Here is a 24,043-nt window from a genome sequence, read left to right on the forward strand (position 1 = left end):
CAGTCTTGCACAATTGTATAGGCTCCTCTCCTGTACTGAAATAGCTTTCTCTGATTTCACTGCCCACTGTGGGTTTCTCACAGTGTGCATTAGAAGCTGCAGCAAGTCATATAGAGCTCAACTCATTTGCTGGCTGGAGGTATTATCTACCCCTCTCCTCCCCAGCCTTTCCTGGCTCAGCCCTTTCATTCTTTAGATTTCAGTTCTTTCAATCATGTAGGATCAGCATCAAATGTGGGCATTATATAGGAAAATCTGCATGCATGCTCTACCAGACTGATCAACCCATCAAGAAATTTTGGCATTTGCATAACTTGCATACATCCTTCCAAGAGGCAGCCTCTTGCTTGCATCAAGGCTAAGGGCTCTTGAGGAATGTTTTTTAAGGAAAATATATACAGCACCCTGTTGACCCCTCCTAACAGCAAATGTCATATACCAACCACTCAGTGCCTGCTACTACTCTGTATCAATCCCTCCATTGGATCCCGCTCACCCAACAAATTAAGTTCAAAATACTAACAACAACTTACAAAGCCATCTACAACCCATCCCCCAGCTACATCAGTAACCTAGTCTCAAAATACCAATCTAAGTGTTCTCTTCATTCCTCCCAAGAACTCCTGCTCTCTAGATTACATAGTTTGTAAGGTTGAATAAAGACACCAGTCCATCCAGTTCAACCTGAGTGAGTGTGGGTGCATGTTTACAATTGTCCCTAACCCTGTACATCGCACACTCACATCAGTCCCTACCCTCAATCCAAGGTCCCCATTCATATACTAGGGCCAATTTTGGACAGAAGCCAATTAACCTACCAGCATGTCTTTGGAGTGTGGGAGGAAACCGGAGTACCCAGAGGAAACCCATGCAGGCACAGGGAGAACATGCAAACTCCAGGCAGGTAGTGTCATGGTTGGGACCTCCTCTCTTGTCACCTCCTCCCATGATCGCCTCCAGGACTTCTCCCGAGCCTCTACCATCCTATGAAATTCCCTACCCCAATATGTCCGATTATCTCATACTCTGTTTGCTTTTAGACAATCCCTGAAAACCCATCTCTTCAGAGAGGCCTATTCAGCACACATCTAACAACTGTACTTTTATTTTTTCCATCCAGCTATTACCTTTTGTATCACTTGACCCTCCCTTCTAGATTGTAAGCTCTAATTAGCAGGGCCATCTGACTCCTCCTGTATTGAATTGTATTGTACAGTGCCTTGCAAATGTATTAACCCCTTCCCCTTGACATTTTTCGTGTTTTGTTGCCTCACAACCTGCAATTAACATGGATTGTTTGAGGATTTGCATCATTTAATTTACAGAACATGCCCACAACTTTGAAGATTTTTTTTTTATTGTGAAGCAAACAACAAAATAACTGAAAAAGTCAATGTGCATAACTATTCATCCCCCCTAAAGTCAATACTTTGTAGAGCCACCTTTTGCAGCTATCACAGCTCAAAGTCGCTTTGGATAAGTCTCTATGAGCTTGCCACATCTTACCACTGGGATTTTTTCCCATTCCTCCTTGCAAAACTGTTCCAGTTCCTTCAAATTGGATGGTTTGCGCTTGTGAACAGCAATCTTTAAGTCTGACCACAGATTTTCTATTGTATTGAGGTCTGGGCTTTTACTAGGTCATTCCAACACATTTACATGTTTCCCCTTAAACCACTCAAGTGTTGCTTTAGCAGTGTGTTTGGGGTCATTATCCTGCTGGAAGGTGAACCTCCGTTATAGCCTTAAATCACACACAGAGTGGTACAGGTTTTGTTCAAGAATATCCCTATATTTAGCACCATCCATCTTTCTCTCAACTCTGACCGGTTTCCCATTCCCGACTGCTGAAAAACATTCCCACAGTATGATGCTGCCACCACCATGCTTCACTGTGGGGATGGTGTTCTTTGGGTGATGTAATGTGTTGGGTTTGCGCCAGATATAGCGTTTTCTTTGATGGCGAAAAAGTTCAATTTTAGTCTCATTAGACCAGAGCACCTTCCTCCATACATTTTGGGAGTCTCCCACATGCCTTTTCGCTAACTCAAAATGTGTCATTTTGTATTTTGCTGAAAGTAATGGCTTTCTTCTGGCCACTCTGCCATAAAGCCCAACTCCATGGAGCAAACAGCTTATTGTCATCCTATGTACAGATACTCCAGTCTCTGCTGTGGAACTCTGCAGCTCCTCCAGGGTTACCTTGGGTCTCTGTGCTGCCTCTCTGATTAATGCCCTCCTTGCCCAGTTCATGAGTTTTGGTGTGCGGCCGTCTCTTGGCAGGTTTGCTGTTGTGCCATCAAAGATTTGGATATTTTTTTATAACCTAACCCTGACTTTTACTTCTCAACAACATTGTCCCTTACTTGTTTGGAGAGTTCCTTGGTCTTCATGGCAGTGTTTGGTTAGTGGTGCCTCTTGCTTAGGTGTTGCAGCCTCTGGTTCATTTCAAAAAGGTGTGTATATGTAATGACAGATCATGTGACACTTAGATTGCACACAGGTGAATATCATTTCATTAATTATGTGACTTCTGAAGGTAATTGGTTGCACCAGAGCTTTTTTTGTTCCCTGGTGCGGTTTTCAAGTAGCAATTTGAGGCACGGTGTGTGTGCGCAGCGCAGTTTCCTGCACTATACTGGAAGTGCCGTGTTCTGCACATGCGCCCAACGCGCCCCTAGTTACGCGTATTGTGTCGGAGGCAACAGGAGTTTCCGGGGCTGGAATGCCTTCCGGAACGCTGAGGTGGCCACGGAAGAGCTGCGCACAGCAGCTTGATGGCGCCTCAATCTCTGGGGGATGGCTGACATGAAAGCCTTTTACCTGCTGAACATTACCACCTGAGCCCATCACCTGCAAAGTATAGAACTTGAGTATAGGGATATATAATTAGTGAACCATTGAATATTCCTCAGTTGTTCCCTGACAAATCCAGTCTGCACACCACCTAACCGTTTGAGGTAAGATCATATGGCATCAGAAGGTGATGTTATCACAGCTATTGCCATATACACACTTTTTACCTTGTTTATGAATAGCTTGTATGTTTCTATCCATTTAGAGTTGCCAACCTTGAAAAAATAGAGGACTTTATGCTCCATGTCTTGGAGGATAAAGCCTCTAAAAAATTACCATTAACAATCAGGTACTTAGTAAGGTCATCACTGCATGCATTTAACACTCACTTGCACTTTTTATATTCTATCACTGCATGTAATTCAACACCTATTTGCACCTTATATTTATTTTTTTCTCACACACCCGTCACACATTCACGTTTTTATTTTTTTAGCACTCTTCCATCTTTGGCACTCACATTCTTTTTTTTTTTTCAAAATTCATCCCTCATGAAGTATTCAACCATACACTCACTAATAAGTTGATTTATTCGCTTCCACTCCAACATCAAACATTTATGATTCATGCACCCCTTTCCCATTTATCACATTTTTCTAATAATGACACTTCCCACAACTTTTTGATAATATATCAAATTAATGAATTCGCTCACTTAATATCAATTTAAAAATAATTTTATTTCCTTTAATATATATAGACGCACTGTTTTCACTCCATCACATCTTCTACTTCCATTTTAATAACTTCCCCCTTCCTTCATATTCCATTATCATATTTACACATATTTAGAAAAACCATATACTAATTACATTAATCATGATAAATTTCCAGGTCTTGCCTTTATCTCCTTGTGGGGTGCCCAACCACCTGTAACCACTTGTAAGCTCTATATACGGGGGTGACTCCCTTCGGAATGGAGGTGGAGGCGAGCGTGACTTTTTTCAGCACTTTCCAGAATCACCAAGGGGAAAACCAATTGCAATCGTTATGTGTGTATTTTAACAAGAAATCTCTGGTTTAGTGAGCCTATTTTATGGAGAGGGTAAATATGAAATGACTACCATTTCTTTACATATACAATAGATGTATAACATAACTACAATTATACATGGTACCACAAATGACTAGAATTTGCCTTTCATGTACCCATAGAAATATGAGAACCCCCTGAGGAAGACCGCAAAACATTTAGGTCGAAATGCACAGGGGCTTTTTTTCTCCTGTATATTGGATGGCATCAACATAACTTCATCACTACAAGTCGACATATTTGTATTTTATCAACTTTGGTATTGTCCACTCGTTTTTCCCTTTTCTGGTAGTCTTGCATAGTTGTAAACCAGAGCTCACGTTTTAACTTTTGTATAGTGTTTCCATTTGTCTTTTGTCCAAATAAAAATAAAAATATTCTATTTTTTACAATATACTGTTTGTGACTCTCAAATTGCTGCTTGAAAACCCCATGGGGAACTTCCTGCTTTTTTAAGATTTACTACTTAGGGGTGTGCAGTTTCTCAGACTCCACCTATGTGTCATATCATGCTATAGTTTTATGGGCTTCATAACAAAGGAGGTGAATACATACGCACATGCCAATCGTCAGTTTTCTATTTCTGAAAATTAGTTTTATGTATATATTTTTCTAATTTTACTTCACCAACTTAGACTATTGTGTTCTAATCCATCACATATAATTCAGATTAAAAAAACATTGAACTAAAGGCTGTAATGTAACAAAATAGGTAAAAAGCCAAGGGGGTGAATACTTTTGCAAGGCACTGTAATTGTACTGTCTGGCATCATGTTGTAAAGCGCTGCGTATTTTGTTGGTGCTATATAAATCCTGTATAATAATATTAATAATAATAATAATAATAATGCCATTAACATGGTGATGAGGGGAAAAGAAGGAACCAGGGAAGGCAAAATTCAAGCCAATAGACCCCTTTGCTTACAGCTGCAGAGGACAGCAAAGATGAGTACCCAGCGATCTGCCAGATTTAACAATATATTGTGTTCTCTATTTTGATCATCATCACAGTAATCCATTTGTCTAATGTTGTATTCTTTACATACCTATCCTGATGGCTTTGACTATGGTCATCACATAATTGTCGTAGTTGTCATTTGGTTCAACCTTATCAATTCGTGCCCTGTATACTGTTGAAGAAATATGTCAGCATCATTAATTAATAAATCAGTATCCGCAACAAAAAAACTATTATTTGGGTTTAAACCTGGTTCTCACCATAGTCCACTCCTTGTCCACAAGCTCGCTCCATCCTTTCCTGTGCATCAAGTTGACCTTCAAGTTGCTGCTGCAAGAAACAGTTTGCTGCAAGACAAAAAAATAGCTAAGGGTAAGCTTAGTTTGTTGGCATAAATATGATTAGATGCCTGTAAAAAATCCATTTATCAATAGGGATGTTTGAAGAAACAATTTTTGCTGGAGACCCACAGACATTAGATCACTCCCAGATTCAGTAATAAATGGCTGGATTAGGACACCTAGTCATCTAATGTCTAATGCCTAGTACACACGATCAGAAAATCAGACGAAAAAAATACTGATTTCGGAGCGATCGTCTGATAATCTGATCATTAGTACACAGCTTTTGAGAGCCTATCACGACAGTTCATGCAAAATTATCCAAAGGGACAAGCACAAAAAGATGTTTCTTATATGATGACAAGACAATCAATTTTCATGTAATTGCTTGGTTGGTAAAAAAGAATACATTACACTACAATACATTACATCACTTCCGAAGTTGTATTCTGTCACACGAGAATTTTCATAACTTTAGTAACCTATTGGTTTTCGATATGAGACTAGCATGCAAAAAATAAATAAAATGAGCGATCATTCGTCTGATATTCTTATTGTGTGTACTAGGCCTAACACCACTTTGAGGCTAACCATCATGGTGGTTGGAAAATCCAACGACTTTTTTAAGAAAAAAATAAATCACAATGTCTTTGATAAACATGCATGTTTAAAAAGTGGGCAGAAACCCCTAGGCCTGGCCCTTTCTCAAGGAAGCAAGTGGTGGTTGGAGAAGATACATTTTAAGCCATCAATCATCAATCCCTATAGAGATTGGTTGGCCAAAGATTGTCTCAGTGACTGTCTAACTACATATATATAACTGTTTATATGACGTAGGTGACAAACCCATCAAGTCTATGGGCTCCAGTAGTTATTGTGATGTGTATTCATGGTTTAAACTTTATTTATTTTTTAAGTATAACAGTAGTTTTTTTTAGTTTTGGACAGAGTGGAGAGGGATTAAAACACAGATCAGGTTTTTTTTTATAGCTATCTGTGTCCCCATTAGAGAGATTCACCTTCTTTATTTGTGATGTTTACCATGGTCACTGAAAGTGAGAGAAAACATTAAGTTTTGGGTTGTCAACAGAACATAAGTAGAGGAGAAATCTTCCAGTGGGTACACTAGTCTTCCATGACCCTGCTGACACCCTGGGATTCCCTCACTTTGGGGGGATTTCCTCTTACTTCCTGTTTTGGCTATGGGACAGGAGGTGAAGGGAAGTCTCCCCAATGGGACACAGATGGCAAGAAAAAAAAAAAACTTACAGGGGTTATACCCTCCCCCCTTACTCAATACAAAATGAAAAAATGCCTTTAGTTGTATCTTAAGAATTAAATACTTTCATAAAATGTCTATACATTAACCTATATTGGATAACTAGTACAGTTGATACGCTATATTGCCTAAAGTATCGGGATGCCTGCCTTTACACACATGAACTTTAATGACATCCCATTAACAGCCTCAACTCTTCTGGGAAGGCTGCTCACAAGGTTTAGGAGTGTGACTATGGCAAGGTCCATAAAGACATGAATGAGTGAGATTGGGGTGGGGGCTTCTCGTCCACATCAGTGTCTGAACTCACAAATGCGCTTCTCAAACATTCCCATAGACACACTCCTATATCTTGTGGACAGCCTTCCCAGTTGAGTTGAAGCTGTTATAGCTGCCAACTCAATATTGAACCCTACGGACTAAGACTGGGATGCCATTACAGTTCATGTGCGTGTAAAGGCAGGCATCCCAATAATTTTGGTAATATACTGTAGTTTTAACACTACCTGCCAAAGCTGAATAATTAGCATTTAGTAGGCTTTCTATTCTGTGTTCACAACATGGCTGTTCCATGGTGCTAAGATGACCATCTTTTTGTAAAAATTTCTGTATGGGATAGCTTTCCTGCCGGGTGCCTTTGTTAACGGTTTAGAGTGAAAGTTAACTTCCATCACTGACTTTTACCTATAGGTAAGCCTATAATAAGGCTTACCTATAGGTAGTGTAAATATCTCCTTAACGTGCACAGTTAAGGAGATATTTACTGTACGTGCAGCCAGTGACATCACTGGCACATACAATCTGAAGGAACAGCCATCCATGCCGTTCCCTCAGGGCCCTGTGCTGTGACCGACAGCTCCTGCATGCCTACGCGGGAATGACGTCACCGCTGTTCCAGACAGTCACAGAGCCCGAGTCAGCGAACACGGAAGCAAGACCGCTGAAGATGAAAACGACCTCCAGCTCTGACATCTCGGCATGGGAGGGCTTCGTTTTAAGATAAGTTTAACATAATGTGCTAGTATGCAATGCATACTAGCACATTATGTCTTAGAAAAAAAAGAAAAAACATCCAGCGGTTTAGAACCGCTTTATTGGTCAGTAATTCTTGTGTTGCTCTTGCACTTCCAATTTGATCAATTGGTCTGATTTTTATGTGCTTTACCTTCAGCACAACGACATACATCTGCCTGGCAGATCGTTCCCAGTAATTTGCTGCCTTCTTCAAAATGGTAGAATTTTGTGCAACGATTTTCTATAGGAAGAAACAAATTACAGTGAGAAAAAAATAGAACAAATGCAAATAAACATTATTAATTTGTTATTAAAGTGTATAATATATAAAGCCTAAACTTTTTTTAATTTTTTGACAGAGTGGCAAAGTGTTGGCCTTCGTTTTCAGTTCTTTAACACTGTCTATGTCCCTGTTAGGAAGGCTTACCCTCTCTATTTGTTCAGGTGGTAAATGTTAAAGGGATCGGAAGTGATGGGAAATCTAAAATATTCAATTGTCACCAGAACAGGAATAGAGGGGAATAGCTGTTCCAATGACAGCTGTCTAAGGGACGATTTCCCCTTGCTTTGGAGAGATTTCATCTCAATTTATGTTTTTCTAAAAAACAGGAATTGAAGGGAAATCTCATCAATGGAAAGCAGAAGGCCAAACACAATTGACAGGGGTTTGAATCCTAAACAATGGTATCCAAAATTAAAATGAAATTGGCTTTAGTTATAATTTAGGTATCTGGTATTGCTTTGGAAATACCAGTGATGGCAGCTATAGTCCTCATATAAAAGGAGAAGACATGCAGACACAACAAGGTCCCATGTACATCTGTTTCAGAACAGATTTTTTTCCCCAATGCAAACTAATAGGTATGCAAAAACAGCTTGAAGCAGCTTAGAAGGTGGCCAAAAAGTCAAAGCCAGCCTTCCTCAACCTTTTTAACATGAAAGAACCATTGATATTACTTTATGGTCTCAGTGAACCCCCATTAATTACTATATCTACAGATTACAATACATTACTGTGCCAGTTATTGAGAAGAAACCCCTCCTTACAGATCGCTAAACTAGACTGCGTTTGCGCATTTACAAAATCTCTTATGTACACACGGTCGGATTATCCGATGGAAAATGAGCAATCGGAGCTTGTTGTCAGAAATTCCAACCGCGTGTGGGCTCCATCAGACTTTTTCCATCGGAATTTCTGACACACAAAGTTTGAAAGCAGGCTATAAAATTTTCCGACAACAAAATCCGTTCACGTCAATGCCCACCGTGTGTGGACAACTCCAACACACAAAGTGCCACGCATGCTCAGAATAAATTACGAGACGGAACTGCTCGGTCTGGTAAAATTAGCATTCGGAATGGATATAGCAATTTCGTCACGCTGCAATGTTTTAAATTGTTTAATGCACACTCTCTTCTTCTTTATAATGCTAGAAGAATGAAGTTGTTTTGCTGCTCATATTCACACAGAGTTCTCACAAACTTCTTTCTTTATTATTTATCATGATTTCATCAATATAATATTTTTATTTGTTACATCTATTTTTTTTTATGTTTTTAGATTAAAAAAATGTTTTTGATTTTTTTAAATCCTAATTTTGTTTTTTTTTGTTTTTTAACTCCAGAATAGTTTTGGTGTGTTTTGTTTGTCAAGTTACCACAACACCATTATTATCTTGTATTACTTAATCTCAAGGAGGTTGCTTGGTGTTGGTGTCTCTTGTTAATTTCACATTGTAGTTTTGAAATGTACCTGCCTCCTCACAAACAAACTGTCCTTTTTGAAGGAAAACACACATAGGTGAGTATAATAAAACAAACCATAAATTTATTAAGGGGTCATAACCAAAGAAAGAGGGAGGCAACGCTGGAGAAACTGCAGAAATTGGCGAAGCCTTTGGCCCCCAGGGCACACATTAACTATTTTACTACAAAATTGGTGGCCTGAGGAGTCTATATATAAGGGAGTACAATCTGGTCCAGAAGTCCAAGAGATCATGAACAGCAGCAGACGACATGTATGTCCCCAGGCTGTGGTCATACAAGAGCCTGCATCTTTTGTCAGACCAGACTGAACCCAGGCCATCACTTTCTTGTCTTCCTTCCACTCTTCCTTCCACGCTGTGTCTGTGGTGGTGGAGGTGTGGCAGGAGGAGGAGGAGGAGGATGATGCAACTCACACAGGTGGGTATTGGGTGTGATTTCACCCCTCACCCCCTTAGTTAATGTTTTATAAAGGATGTCCTCACACATGAGGTGTTGGCCCTCCTACATGTCCTGCAGTTTGGTGGCAGCCATGCAGGCAAAGGCCTCTTCACGAGTAGGGGTGGCTCTGAGGGATGCAGAAACCTCCTGAATCAGCCTAAGTGCTCCCCTTCCTGGGTCTTTTGTTTGGAAGGCGGAGGAGAGGAACCTGGGATTTTGTCAGACTCCTACTGGGCCCGACCACCTCCTGACTGCCACTAACACCCCCTCCTCCTGGCTGCCACTAACCCCTGCCTTCTCCTGGCTGCTATTAACCCCTGCCTCCTCCTGTGTGCCACATTCCACAGCCTCTTCCTGGCTGAGGTCTTCCTGTGTATGAAAAAGGGACATAGTTTTAATTTTTTCTTCATCAATCACACACAATTTTCACCTCATGACTGTTGCAAATTGAATGTTAACAAATATAAAAGATTATCATTCTGAGCCCAGCATTTTTCATTCTTGTCCCAATTATTTTTGCCCACTACTGTCTATTGATATGTAAAACACTTTGTTAAATCAGCAATTAGTGATCAATAATAACATCTAGTAAACATAATTTATTTATTGACCAGAAATCTGTAGAACAATGCTATACCTGGCTCAAGCTGGGCTCCTCCATTTCTTCCTGGCTGGAAGTCCCAGGTTGGACACTGGAAGCCTCAGCTGGGGTGGAAGATAGGGTGGAAGGAAAAGTGGAAGGAAGGGTTGAGAGGGATTCCCTAAATTCAGTCTGGTCTGACAGAAATCGCAGTCTCTCATAGTACCAGAGCCTGGGGACATAAACGTCATCTGCTGCAGCTCCTGATCTCTGGGAATCCTGGACATTCTTGCGCTCCCTAAGATAAGTGCTCCTCAGGCCACCAATTTTGGCTTTTAAATAGGGGATGGTTGCTGTGGGGACCACCGGCTTCACCAACTCCAGCAGTTTCTCCAGCGCTGCCTGCCTCTTTTGTTTATGATTATAATGCGGGTGTTTGACCTGCCACAGACAGGACAGCTCCCTGTACTTGTCAATGAACAGGGGGAGGAAGTTGTGGTCATTGAAGCCATCCATTTTATCTGCAATACACAAGACAAACCCTAATGTCAGGTTAAAATCTCCTAATCTTGTCCCAATATAGGCCTCAATCTCTAAGCAGGATAGGCCCAAGTTTAAATGTTACCTTCGTTATCACGATCGGCGCTTCCTATACTCCTTTCTTCGCTCACAGATCATACGTACTACGCACGCGTGTTACGCTTTATATACACACTCGCATGCGCGAAACTCCGCCCGCACCTGATGTTCTTTCTAGTCTATTCCCTGCCCCTTCTTGTTTGGCGCAGTGGGGAAGAGCACATGGCGGAGACTAAGCAGGTGTGTGCTAATTACAGCAACGAGGAGGAAAGCCCAGAGCCAGAAATGTCACGATCCTGAAGGAGATGATTTAAGGCATCAAATATGTCCTTTGTGGAGATGGTGGAGATGGTTGACATACTGAAGATGGCCGACTATGACGGAAAGCATGGACCTTACCCCAGCCCCAATGTCAGAAAGGCCAAGATCATGGCAAAAGTTGTGAGGATTCTGCAGAAGAATTTTGGGATACGGCGATCCAAGGATCAACTGAGGAAGCGGTGGTAAGACCTCAAAATCAGGGAGCACGATCAGTATAGAAGGATCAGGAGAGTGCTGCAAAAAAGTAAGTAGTTGTCCTGTGTTCCTATTCTTTATTTTTATTACGTTTGTGCTGCTCCATGTGCTTTTCTTTACTGTTGTACAGTAGGGATGAGCTTCGAGTTCGAGTCGAACTCATGTTCGACTCGAACATTGGCTGTTCGCAAGTTCGCCGAACAATTTGGGGTGTTCGCGGCAAATTCGAATGCCGCGGAACACCCTTTAAAAGTCTATGGGAGAATTCAAAAGTGCGAATTTTAAAGGCTAATATGCAAGTTATTGTCATAAAAAGTGTTTGGGGACCTGGGTCCTGCCCCAGGGGACATGGATCAATGCAAAAAAAAGTTTTAAAAACGGCCGTTTTTTCAGGAGCAGTGATTTTAATAATGCTTAAAGTCAAACAATAAAAGTGTAATATCCCTTTAAATTTCGTACCTGGGGGGTGTCTATAGTATGCCTGTAAAGGGGCGCATGTTTCCCGTGTTTAGAACAGTCTGACAGCAAAATGACATTTTGAAGGAAAAAACTCATTTAAAACTACCCGCGACTATTGCATTGCCGACAATACACATAGAAGTTCATTGATAAAAACGGCATGGGAATTCCCCAAAGGGGAACCCCGAACCAAAATTAAAAAAAAAAAAATGACATGGGAGTCCCCCTAAATTCCATACCAGGCCCTTCAGGTCTGGTATGGATATTAAGGGGAACCCCGGCCAAAATTTAAAAAAAAAATGACGTGGGGTTCCCCCTAAATTCCATACCAGACCCTTCAGGTCTGGTATTGATTTTAAGGGGAACCCCGCGCCAAAAAAAAAAAAAAAAGTGGCGTGGGGTCCCCCCAAAAATCCATACCAGACCCTTATCCGAGCACGCAACCTGGCAGGCCGCAGGAAAAGAGGGGGGGACGAGAGTGCGGCCCCCCCCCTCCTGAACCGTACCAGGCCACATGCCCTCAACATTGGGAGGGTGCTTTGGGGTAGCCCTCCAAAACACCTTGTCCCCATGTTGATGAGGACAAGGGCCTCATCCCCACAACCCTGGCCGGTGGTTGTGGGGGTCTGCGGGCGGGGGGCTTATCAGAATCTGGAAGCCCCCTTTAACAAGGGGACCCCCAGATCCCGGCCCCCCCCTGTGTGAAATGGTAAGGGGGTACTTTTGTACCCCTACCATTTCACTAAAAAACTGTCAAAAACGTTAAAAATGACAAGAGACAGTTTTTGACAATTCCTTTATTTAAATACTTCTTCTTTCTTCTATCTTTCTTCATCTTCTGGTTCTTCTGGTTCTTCTGGCTCTTCTGGTTCTTCCTCCGGCGTTCTCGTCCAGCATCTCCTCCGCGGCGTCTTCTATCTTCTTCTCCTCGGGCCGCTCCGCACCCATGGCATGGGGGGGAGGCTCCCGCTCTTCTCTTCTTCTCTTCTTCTTTTCTTCTCTTCTTCATTTTCTTCTCCGGGCCGCTCCTCACACATGGCTTGACGGGACTTCCCTGTGACGTCACGGGGAATGCCACAGGGAAGTCCCGTCATGTCCCGTGCGTCAGAGGGGAGTGGGGTCACCGGGTGGCCCCGCCCCCCGTTATTTAAGAACTGTCAGACGAGGAGCGCCATCACACAGCGGGAGCCTCCCTCCATGCCAGCATGGATGCGGAGCGGCCCAGAGAAGAAAATGAAGAAGAGAAGAGAAGAAGATGAAGAAGAAGAGAAGAGCGGGAGCCTCCCCCCATGCCATGGGTGCGGAGCGGCCCGAGGAGAAGAAAATAGAAGACGCCGCAGAGGAGATGCTGGACGAGAACGCCGGAGGAAGAACCAGAAGAGCCAGAAGAACCAGAAGAACCAGAAGATGAAGGAAGATAGAAGAAAGAAGAAGTATTTAAATAAAGGAATTGTCAAAAACTGTCTCTTGTCATTTTTAACATTTTTGACAGTTTTTTAGTGAAATGGTAGGGGTACTTTTGTACCCCCTTACCATTTCACACAGGGGGGGGCCGGGATCTGGGGGTCCCCTTGTTAAAGGGGGCTTCCAGATTCCGATAAGCCCCCCGCCCGCAGACCCCCACAACCACCGGCCAGGGTTGTGGGGATGAGGCCCTTGTCCTCATCAACATGGGGACAAGGTGTTTTGGGGGGCTACCCCAAAGCACCCTCCCAATGTTGAGGGCATGTGGCCTGGTACGGTTCAGGAGGGGGGGGCGCACTCTCATCCCCCCCTCTTTTCCTGCGGCCTGCCAGGTTGCGTGCTCGGATAAGGGTCTGGTATGGATTTTTGGGGGGACCCCACGCCGTTTTTTTTTTTTTTTTTGGCGCGGGGTTCCCCTTAAAATCCATACCAGACCCTTCAGGTCTGGTATGGAATTTAGGGGGAACCCCACGTCATTTTTTTTTTTAAATTTTGGCCAGGGTTCCCCTTAATATCCATACCAGACCTGAAGGGCCTGGTATGGAATTTAGGGGGACTCCCACGTCATTTTTTTTTTTTATTTTGGTTCGGGGTTCCCCTTTGGGGAATTCCCATGCCGTTTTTATCAATGAACTTCTATGTGTATTGTCGGCAATGCAATAGCCGCGGGTAGTTTTAAATGAGTTTTTTCCTTCAAAATGTCATTTTGCTGTCAGACTGTTCTAAACACAGGAAACATGCGCCCCTTTACAGGCATACTATGGACACCCCCCAGGTACGAAATTTAAAGGGATATTACACTTTTATTGTTTGACTTTAAGCATTATTAAAATCACTGCTCCTGAAAAAACGGCCGTTTTTAAAACTTTTTTTTGCATTGATCCATGTCCCCTGGGGCAGGACCCAGGTCCCCAAACACTTTTTATGACAATAACTTGCATATAAGTCTTTAAAATTAGCACTTTTGATTATTCATGTTCGTGTCCCATAGACTTTAACGATGTTCGCGTGTTCGAACGAACTTTTTTCCTGTTCGCATGTTCTGGTGCGAACCGAACAGGGGGGTGTTCGGCTCATCCCTATTGTACAGTCTAAAATGGCAACTTTCACGTTCATGGACACATTATTCGTTCGTAGGAAACATTGTTCGTTCGGCCAATAAAACACCATGTTTTGTCCAGATGCATTTCAATACATTTTTTCTGGCCTACTTCTCAGAAAATAATTTTGTTGTCTAGATGGGTTTGTAACTAGAATGAAATGCAAACTAGATTCTGTTTAAGGAAAGGACACTCAGCAGCTGTTTACACATCTGGACGCTGGAGCTAGTGTGGGACACAAGAACACCCTTTTTATTAGGGGCCCCACACAGGTGCTCCAGTGTATACTATAGGGGTGTCTCCATCTGTGAAGCTTGTACAAAACAGGTAAGTATTTAAGCTTGACAAAGGACAAAAATATTTCTTCATCTTGGAACTCTGACAAAACAGACAATTGTACCCCACTTCCAAGCAATGTTTCATATTCCTATTTCTGCCATCAAATATCTGTGTGCTAAGTATACCTATTTTTTTTACATAGGGGAGAAAGGACTCGGAGGACACCACTCATCAGAGGAGACAACAGACCCCCCACCTCATGAAGAAGGGGAAATCCCCCAAACCCAACCAGAGGAGGAGGAGGGAGACGTGGTGGAAATTGTCACCACAACAACAGGTGAGTGTCTGCGACCAGAGGCTCAGGTAAGAGATGGATGCCTGCATATTTATAATAGATAATCTTTTTTTTATATATACTTTTAGGTGATCATGATGTTGTGGAAGAAGGTCATTTCACCAGTGAAAGTGCCCAGATCCTAATCGGGGAGATAATGGGGTGTAATAGGGACTTGGAAAACATCAAGCAAAGTATCAATGATGTTCAAAACAAAATGAAGAACATCATTGATGTTTTAGGGAGAATTTAAACCCCCTAGAAATCCAAAACTTATTTCTGCTTTGTTTTTTTATTTTTCTGACAATTTTATGAAATTTTTTTGACATATTATAGAAAAGCCAAATTTTGAAGATGCACACAGTGTGTCAACATGTGCTATCTGCCATCACGGGAGATCAATGTAAGCGTTTTGTGGGTGCAACCCCTTCCTCAATAATAAAGTAGTTGAGAGGAAGGGGTTGCACCCACAAAACACATCCCTTGATCCCCCATGATGGCAGCTAGCACATGTTGACATTAGGCAATTTGTGTGCATCTTCAAAATTTGGCTTTTCCAGGGGTGACTTCACCCCATCTGCTGAACACAATATCAAACACAGTTTATTAATACTCATGTCTGATATTGCCTTCACTTTCTATAAAATTTGAACTTTGTAAGTTCCAGAGTTGTTGTTTTTTTATGGTTTTAAACATGCCTGTTTTACCCTAAAAGGCAATTTCTACTTTTAATGTGACCACAAAAATTGTTATACAACAAACATGTTGGTTTGCTCTAAAAAACCTTTTAAAAATGCAAATATGATTGTGCTTTGATTAAAAAGATTGAGAATCAACAATGTGTGGCTTCTTCTTTCAATGCTCAAAAGCATTTTTTGTTGTAAAGTTGGTGTTTTCAGTGACAATGGGGGTTATTTACTAAAGGCAAATCCACTTTGAACTACAAGTGCAGTTTCAGTGCAGTCTCAAGTGCACTTGTAGTGCAAAGTGTATTTTCCTTTAGTAAATAACACCCAACAGTGCTTTCTAATTTTACACAATCACGTCATTTTCAGGACTTCCCAAATTTCAGTCATGGTCAGCTAAAAGAAAGCCAAGCAGTAAATCAAAGCAAATATTTGTTCAGTTTAAAATATATTTTTATTTAAAAAATGGCTCAGACATTGTCTGGCATATTGATGGTCCCCCTACCCGCAAAGTATTCCATGTATCTTAGATGGACCTCGTGGGCACTCGGGGGGGGGGGGGGTAAGCCAGGACGGCCACCTTCAAGCGCCGTCAGGTTTGGTTCATTTATATTAATTCTGGTTTCAGGCCCAACTGAGCCAGCATAGTTAACAGAATTTCTCCTTAAAAAGTTGTGTAGAACACAGCAAGCCAGAATGATGTGATTAAGTTTATATTCTGCCATGTGTATAGGTGTAAGAAATAGGCGGAACCGGCTGGCCATTATTCCAAACATGTTCTCCACCACTCTTCTGGCTCTGGCTCTGGCCAGCCGGTAATTAAAAACCTTCTGGTCCGGGGTGAGGGTCCTCATAGGGAATGGCCACATAATATGGTCCCCCAGCGCAAACGCTTCATCCGCAACAAAGACGAATGGGAATCCTTCCACATTGTCTTCTGGAGGTGGCAAGTCCAAGCTGCCATTCTGGAAATGCCTGTAGAACTCCGTGTGGGCAATTACTCCACCATCTGACATCTGGCCATTCTTCCCCACATCCACATACAGGAACTCGTAAGTAGCAGACACCACCACCAACATCACAATACTATTGAACCCCTTGTAGTTGTAATAGTATGACCCCGAGTTGGGTGGGGGAAAAATGTGGACGTGTTTCCCATCAATTGCCCCTCCGCAGTTAGGAAAGTCCCACCGCTGGGCAAAGTGGGAGGCCACAGTCTGCCATTCCTGTGGGTTGGAAGGAAACTGTGGAGTCAAACAAGAAAAATAAATTAATCATTTTGCACATAAACATGGAAAGCAGATTAGACACAAACATTCTTGGCCAACATCAGTATAACATTTATTTTAGGGAGTATTTAAAGACAAAGGTATAAGGTCCACCTATCAGATTCCTCCCGCCCCCTCTCATGGGCCATTTTATAAATTTTAGGGGGGGAGATGTTTAGGCCAGGTAACCCTCTCCACTTCATTGAGAGATGAATGCCTAAATAATGTGTATTACTTTGGCCAGCCTCTCCTTACTTACACTATTGGCAGCCCACTGGACAGGTAAGAAGTGTCATAATACAAAGAGATAAATAAACACTGTACACATTTTAGCACATTTTTACATTCTGCTATTACCTATCAAGATAATAATAGGATACAAAAACTTTTAACATTACCATTTGAAAGTATTCAGGCAGGCCCTTGCACTACATGCTTTGGGGAATTCATCCATAAATATGACCACAAAAGATGTGGGTATAGTGTGTATGGGTTTGGCAAAGTCAGCAGATAGAGGATTGAGGATAGATAGAGGATTGGTATCAGCTGAGTTAGCAGTTGGGGGACGGAGGGTTGCAAATGATCTGGCACTCTGCCTGAATTTAAAGCACAAATCACAATTTTATGCATTTTAGGGGGTGTTTAGGGTAAAGCACTACTATGGAGCTGACAAAATACATTGTTAATTGAGTAGACGAGGAGGATATAGGCCCAGGAGAGCATGCTGGGGAAGTTAGTGAAGGCAAATATGTATGAAGGACAAAAAAAATAAAAAAAATTCCAGCATGCATGAGGACAAAGGGGACATTCACAGCATATTACAATCATGGTAATTAGGAAATGAGGAAAGAAATACAATATATTAGCAAACATTAAATACAATAAAATGTGATAAAAATCTTACCTTAATATACTCCTTCTGCAGGACCTGAATGATGGCAGAACAGGTCTCTGGGATAATGATCCCCAGAGCCTGGGGAGAGATGCCTGTCGAGAACTTGAGGTCCTGCAGGCTTCTCACCGTCAAGACTAGCCTCTGCTCTGCAGTGATGGCTTGCCTCATGCAGGTATCCTGCCTGCTGATATAAGGGGTCAGCAAAGCCAACAAACGGTGAAAAACGGGGTTCGACATCCAGAGAAAGTTCCTGAAAACGTCAGGATTATTCTCACGGATCTCACGGAGCAAAGGCATGTGACAGAATTGGTCACACTGGAGCAACCAATTCTTGGTCCATGAACTCCTCCTCGCCCTGTTCATGGACTGGGTGTCAAAGTAAGGACCCCAACACCAAGCCCCCGCACAGCACGAACTCTATGATGAGTACAAAAGGGGGGGGTTTTCCGGTGCTCCGCAACATGTGATGTCTAAGGTAAATAGTACAATGGTAGCTATAATAGCACATTAAAATAAGGCAAGTAAATTCTAGAATGAGGAGGCAGCCATCCTCAGAGGGTGTCCATTACCTCTGTTGATAATCAATGTTGAAAAAAGGAGGGGTGTGGAGGCGCCAACTGTGGTAGCTTGTTTATGCAAAAATAAAAGTTAGAGTAACAATTACACTTACTGGTTCGCAGGGTGGAGGTGTTTCTTTGAGATGGAAAAGTGTCCTGGGATGTGCTGTTATCTTGTTTCCGGCTCAGATTTCATTCCTTCAGGCGTCTGGGTGTGGAGTCTGTACACAGGCTGAACTGCTGCATCCAGTGTATGGAAAGCTCCACGCTGACCACTCTGGAGTGCAGAAGAGGAAATGATGTCACTGATGCACGGCAAACGTCCAGGCTGGTGTTGGGGATAATGCAGGGATACAGGCTACGCGCTCGGGGCTCACAGCTCCTTCTACTGGCCTTTTTGCTCCCTGGAGGAGAGCAGCTTGAATATATAGTGGAGGCAATTAGGTTAATTAGGTTAAGGTGTATGGGCTGGAGGTCTGTGGCTGTGGAACCACAACAGCCAGCAGACCAACAATCTTCCAAAAAGCACAAAAAAGTTGAAAGTAAAGTATGAAGAATTAAAAATATGATGAATTGGGGGTAAGTTTAATAAATATAAGGATAATAATAGTAAGTGGAATTAGAGTTAAAACATTTATTTAGAGGATGAAAAAAATGTGGAAAAAAAAAATGAAAAAAATAATAAATATAAACTAAAAAATAAAATGAAAAATAAAAATGGGAAAAAAACAATGAAAAAAATAAATAAATAAATAAAAAATAAATAAATTAATAAAAAAAAATAAATAAATAAAAAAAAATTAAAAAATAAAAATAAGTATAAAAAAATAAATAAAAATAAATGTAAAATTAAAATAAAAAATAAAAAATTAGATTAAAAAGCACTGGGACACACATTAGGAGGATGAGCTCAGGGGGACATGAGGGAAGGGGGGGCGGGGGGAAAGGGGGTGAAGTTGTTATATAGAACAATGGAGTCGCTATCTGGGTCCATGAGGGGACAGCGGTCCCTCAGGTGACTGGATGATATGACAGCAAAGGACCATGGGGGTATTTTTATGTTGTAGGAAACTTCTACATGGTTTGTATAGTGATGGGCAAGGTATATATATATATATATATATATATATATATATATATATATATATATATATATATATATATATGAATGAATGTATGATTGGAGAGGGGAAGGGGGGGAGGAAAGTAAACTACAACAAAGAATGTGTTTCTAATTCTTCATTGAGTCCCCCTGGCGAGAGAGTACCCAATGAATATATCTAGTAGGCCTCCTGCTGACATAGGCGTTTAAAACATTCCGCAGCATGAAGACCTCTGGGCATGGCCTCGATGACCCAGACTCTGAGGCCCATGGTAGATTTTTGGTGTTCCTTCAAAAAATGAAGAGGGACACTGTGTTTGTCCCAGCCCTTTTCTATGAAACGTCTGTGTTCGCCAAAACATTGGCGTAGGGGGCGTATGGTCCTGCCCACATAAAAGAGACCACATGGGCAGGTCAGGCAGTACACCACGTATTCACTGGAGCAATTATAAAAGTCTTTTATGGTGTAGGTTTTGTCTTTAACAGTGAAGTTTTTTTGTCCATGGTCAACAAATTTGCACGTTAGGCATCATTTTTTCCGGCATTGGTACATTCCCACTAATGGAATTAGGGGAATGTGTGAGGCTGGAGTGAGTGGGACTTTTTATTTTACTGGGTGCTATCCTACTTTTAATATTTTTTGCTCTACGATATGAAACCTTGGGTAGTTGGGTGAGGGAAGAACCTAGAAAGGGGTCTCCAAGCAAGATGCACCAATGTTTGGCTAAGATGTTCTCCATCTTCTTGTGACAATCATGAAACTGGGTAGTGAAACGTGTTGGTTGTGGATTATCTGAAGTTTTGGGTTTGGGTGGAGGTTTCTTTGCCTGTTGGAGGAAGGCCTTTTGTACCAGATGTGGTGGGTATCCTTTGTCTTGAAATTTATTGGAAAGGAGTTTACCCTGTATGTGGTAATTAGGGATGAGCTTCGAGTTCGAGTCGAACTCATGTTCGACTCGAACATTGGCTGTTCGCAAGTTCGCCGAACAGCGAACAATTTGGGGTGTTCGCGGCAAATTCGAATGCTGCGGAACACCCTTTAAAAGTCTATGGGAGAAATCAAAAGTGCTAATTTTAAAGGCTAATATGCAAGTTATTGTCATAAAAAGTGTTTGGGGACCTGGGTCCTGCCCCAGGGGACATGGATCAATGCAAAAAAAAGTTTTAAAAACGGCCGTTTTTTCAGGAGCAGTGATTTTAATAATGCTTAAAGTCAAACAATAAAAGTGTAATATCCCTTTAAATTTCGTATCTGGGGGGTGTCTATAGTATGCCTGTAAAGGGGCGCATGTTTCCTGTGTTTAGAACAGTCTGACAGCAAAATGACATTTTGAAGGAAAAAACTCATTTAAAACTACCCGCGGCTATTGCATTGCCGACAATACACATAGAAGTTCATTGATAAAAACGGCATGGGAATTCCCCAAAGGGGAACCCCGAACCAAAATTAAAAAAAAAAAAATGACGTGGGAGTCCCCCTAAATTCCATACCAGGCCCTTCAAGTCTGATGTGGATATTAAGGGGAACCCCGGCCAAAATTTAAAAAAAAAAAATGACGTGGGGTTCCCCCTAAATTCCATACCAGACCCTTCAGGTCTGGTATGGATTTTAAGGGGAACCCCGCGCCAAAAAAAAAAAAAAAAAACGGCGTGGGGTCCCCCCAAAAATCCATACCAGACCCTTATCCGAGCACGCAACCTGGCAGGCCGCAGGAAAAGAGGGGGGGACGAGAGTGCGGCCCCCCCCTCCTGAACCGTACCAGGCCACATGCCCTCAACATTGGGAGGGTGCTTTGGGGTAGCCCCCCAAAACACCTTGTCCCCATGTTGATGAGGACAAGGGCCTCATCCCCACAACCCTGGCCGGTGGTTGTGGGGGTCTGCGGGCGGGGGGCTTATCGGAATCTGGAAGCCCCCTTTAACAAGGGGACCCCCAGATCCCGGCCCCCCCCCCTGTGTGAAATGGTAAGGGGGTACTTACCCCTACCATTTCACTAAAAAACTGTCAAAAATGTTAAAAATGACAAGAGACAGTTTTTGACAATTCCTTTATTTAAATACTTCTTCTATCTTCCTTCATCTTCTGGTTCTTCTGGCTCTTCTGGTTCTTCCTCCGGCGTTCTCGTCCAGCATCTCCTCCGCGGCGTCTTCTATCTTCTTCTCCTCGGGCCGCTCCGCACCCATGGCATGGAGGGAGGCTCCCGCTCTTCTCTTTTTCTTCATCTTCTTCTCTTCTTCTCTTCTTCTTTTCTTCTCTTCTTCGGGCCGCTCCGCATCCATGCTGGCATCATGGAGGGAGGCTCCCGCTGTGTGACGGCGCTCCTCGTCTGACAGTTCTTAAATAACGGGGGGCGGGGCCACCCGGTGACCCCGCCCCCCTCTGACGCACGGGACATGACGGGACTTCCCTGTGGCATTCCCCGTGACGTCACAGGGAAGTCCCGTCAAGTCACCGTGCGTCAGAGGGGGGCGGGGTCACCGGGTGGCCCCGCCCCCGTTATTTAAGAACTGTCAGACGAGGAGCGCCGTCACACAGCGGGAGCCTCCCTCCATGATGCCAGCATGGATGCGGAGCGGCCCGGAGAAGAAAATGAAGAAGAGAAGAAGAGAACAAAAGCAGAAGAGAAGAAGATGAAGAAGATGAAGAGAAGAGCGGGAGCCTCCCCCCATGCCATGGGTGCGGAGCGGCCCGAGGAGAAGAAGATAGAAGACACCGCGGAGGAGATGCTGGACGAGAACGCCGGAGGAAGAACCAGAAGAGCCAGAAGAACCAGAAGAACCAGAAGAACCAGAAGATGAAGGAAGATAGAAGAAAGAAGAAGTATTTAAATAAAGGAATTGTCAAAAACTGTCTCTTGTCATTTTTAACATTTTTGACAGTTTTTTAGTGAAATGGTAGGGGTACTTTTGTACCTCCTTACCATTTCACACAGGGGGGGGGCCGGGATCTGGGGGTCCCCTTGTTAAAGGGGGCTTCCAGATTCCGATAAGCCCCCCGCCCGCAGACCCCCACAACCACCGGCCAGGGTTGTGGGGATGAGACCCTTGTCCTCATCAACATGGGGACAAGGTGTTTTGGGGGGCTACCCCAAAGCACCCTCCCAATGTTGAGGGCATGTGGGCTGGTACGGTTCAGGAGGGGGGGGCCGCACTCTCATCCCCCCCTCTTTTCCTGCGGCCTGCCAGGTTGCGTGCTCGGATAAGGGTCTGGTATGGATTTTTGGGGGGACCCCACGCCGTTTTTTTTTTTTTTTTGGCGCGGGGTTCCCCTTAAAATCCATACCAGACCTAAAGGGTCTGGTATGGAATTTAGGGGGAACCCCACGTCATTTTTTTTTTTTAAATTTTGGCCGGGGTTCCCCTTAATATCCATACCAGACCTGAAGGGCCTGGTATGGAATTTAGGGGGACTCCCACGTCATTTTTTTTTTTTTTAATTTTGGTTCGGGGTTCCCCTTTGGGGAATTCCCATGCCGTTTTTATCAATGAACTTCTATGTGTATTGTCGGCAATGCAATAGCCGCGGGTAGTTTTAAATGAGTTTTTTCCTTCAAAATGTCATTTTGCTGTCAGACTGTTCTAAACACAGGAAACATGCGCCCCTTTACAGGCATACTATAGACACCCCCCAGGTACGAAATTTAAAGGGATATTACACTTTTATTGTTTGACTTTAAGCATTATTAAAATCACTGCTCCTGAAAAAACGGCCGTTTTTAAAACTTTTTTTTGCATTGATCCATGTCCCCTGGGGCAGGACCCAGGTCCCCAAACACTTTTTATGACAATAACTTGCATATTAGCCTTTAAAATTAGCACTTTTGATTATTCATGTTCGTGTCCCATAGACTTTAACGGTGTTCGCATGTTCGAACGAACTTTTTTCCTGTTCGCATGTTCTGGTGCGAACCGAACAGGGGGGTGTTCGGCTCATCCCTAGTGGTAATCTTTGACCTTGGTGCAATTCCGCCGAATTCTTTGGAATTGGCTCTTCGGTATGTTGTTGATCCATGTTGGATGATGACAGCTCTGGTAGTGAATATAGGAATTTCCAGCGGTGGGTTTGACAAAGTTTGTAGCATGTATTTCAGATTCACTATGAAAAAGATCTAAGTCCAAGAAGATTAGTTTTTCAGGGTCTATGACATGGGTGAAGGATAGCCCTAGGGAGTTGCAGTTGCAATGCTTGACAAAGGACTCTATACTCTCTGATGTACCCTCCCAGATCAGAATGATATCATCGATGTAGCGCCCATAATATATGATATGGGCGGCAAAAGGGTTGTTATGTGAGACGTATTGTAGTTCCCAGTAGCCCATAGTCAGGTTGGCGTAGCTTGTGGCAAAATTGGCACCCATGGCAGTGCCTTGAGTTTGTAGATAGAAGGTGTGGTCAAACTCAAAGTAGTTGTGTTCTAGACAGAATTGTGTAGCCTCCAAGATGTACTGTGTTTGTCTGGGATTGATGAGGGGGTCCTCAGAGAGAAAATATTCTACTGCTCTGAGGCCTACTGCGTGGGGGATGGAAGTGTATAGAG

At 42.8% G+C, this 24,043-nt stretch overlaps 1 protein-coding gene across 4 annotated transcripts in view; it reads right to left on the reverse strand.

Moving 5' to 3' along the window:
- The window catches only part of LOC141133431 (venom factor-like), a 681,995-nt gene that overhangs the window by 83,050 nt on the left and 574,902 nt on the right, over window positions 1-24,043 (reverse strand). For all 4 annotated transcript variants that reach the window (XM_073622818.1, XM_073622817.1, XM_073622816.1 and 1 more), the window contains 3 exons: window positions 7,633-7,722; window positions 5,108-5,194; window positions 4,936-5,019 (listed from right to left, as the gene is read on the reverse strand). In XM_073622818.1, the coding sequence (XP_073478919.1) occupies window positions 4,936-5,019; window positions 5,108-5,194; window positions 7,633-7,722 (261 nt within the window). The remainder of the gene's footprint in view (window positions 1-4,935; window positions 5,020-5,107; window positions 5,195-7,632; window positions 7,723-24,043) is intronic.

This window comes from Aquarana catesbeiana, linkage group LG03 (assembly GCF_042186555.1).
Source record: "Aquarana catesbeiana isolate 2022-GZ linkage group LG03, ASM4218655v1, whole genome shotgun sequence".
Lineage (NCBI taxonomy): Eukaryota > Metazoa > Chordata > Amphibia > Anura > Ranidae > Aquarana > Aquarana catesbeiana.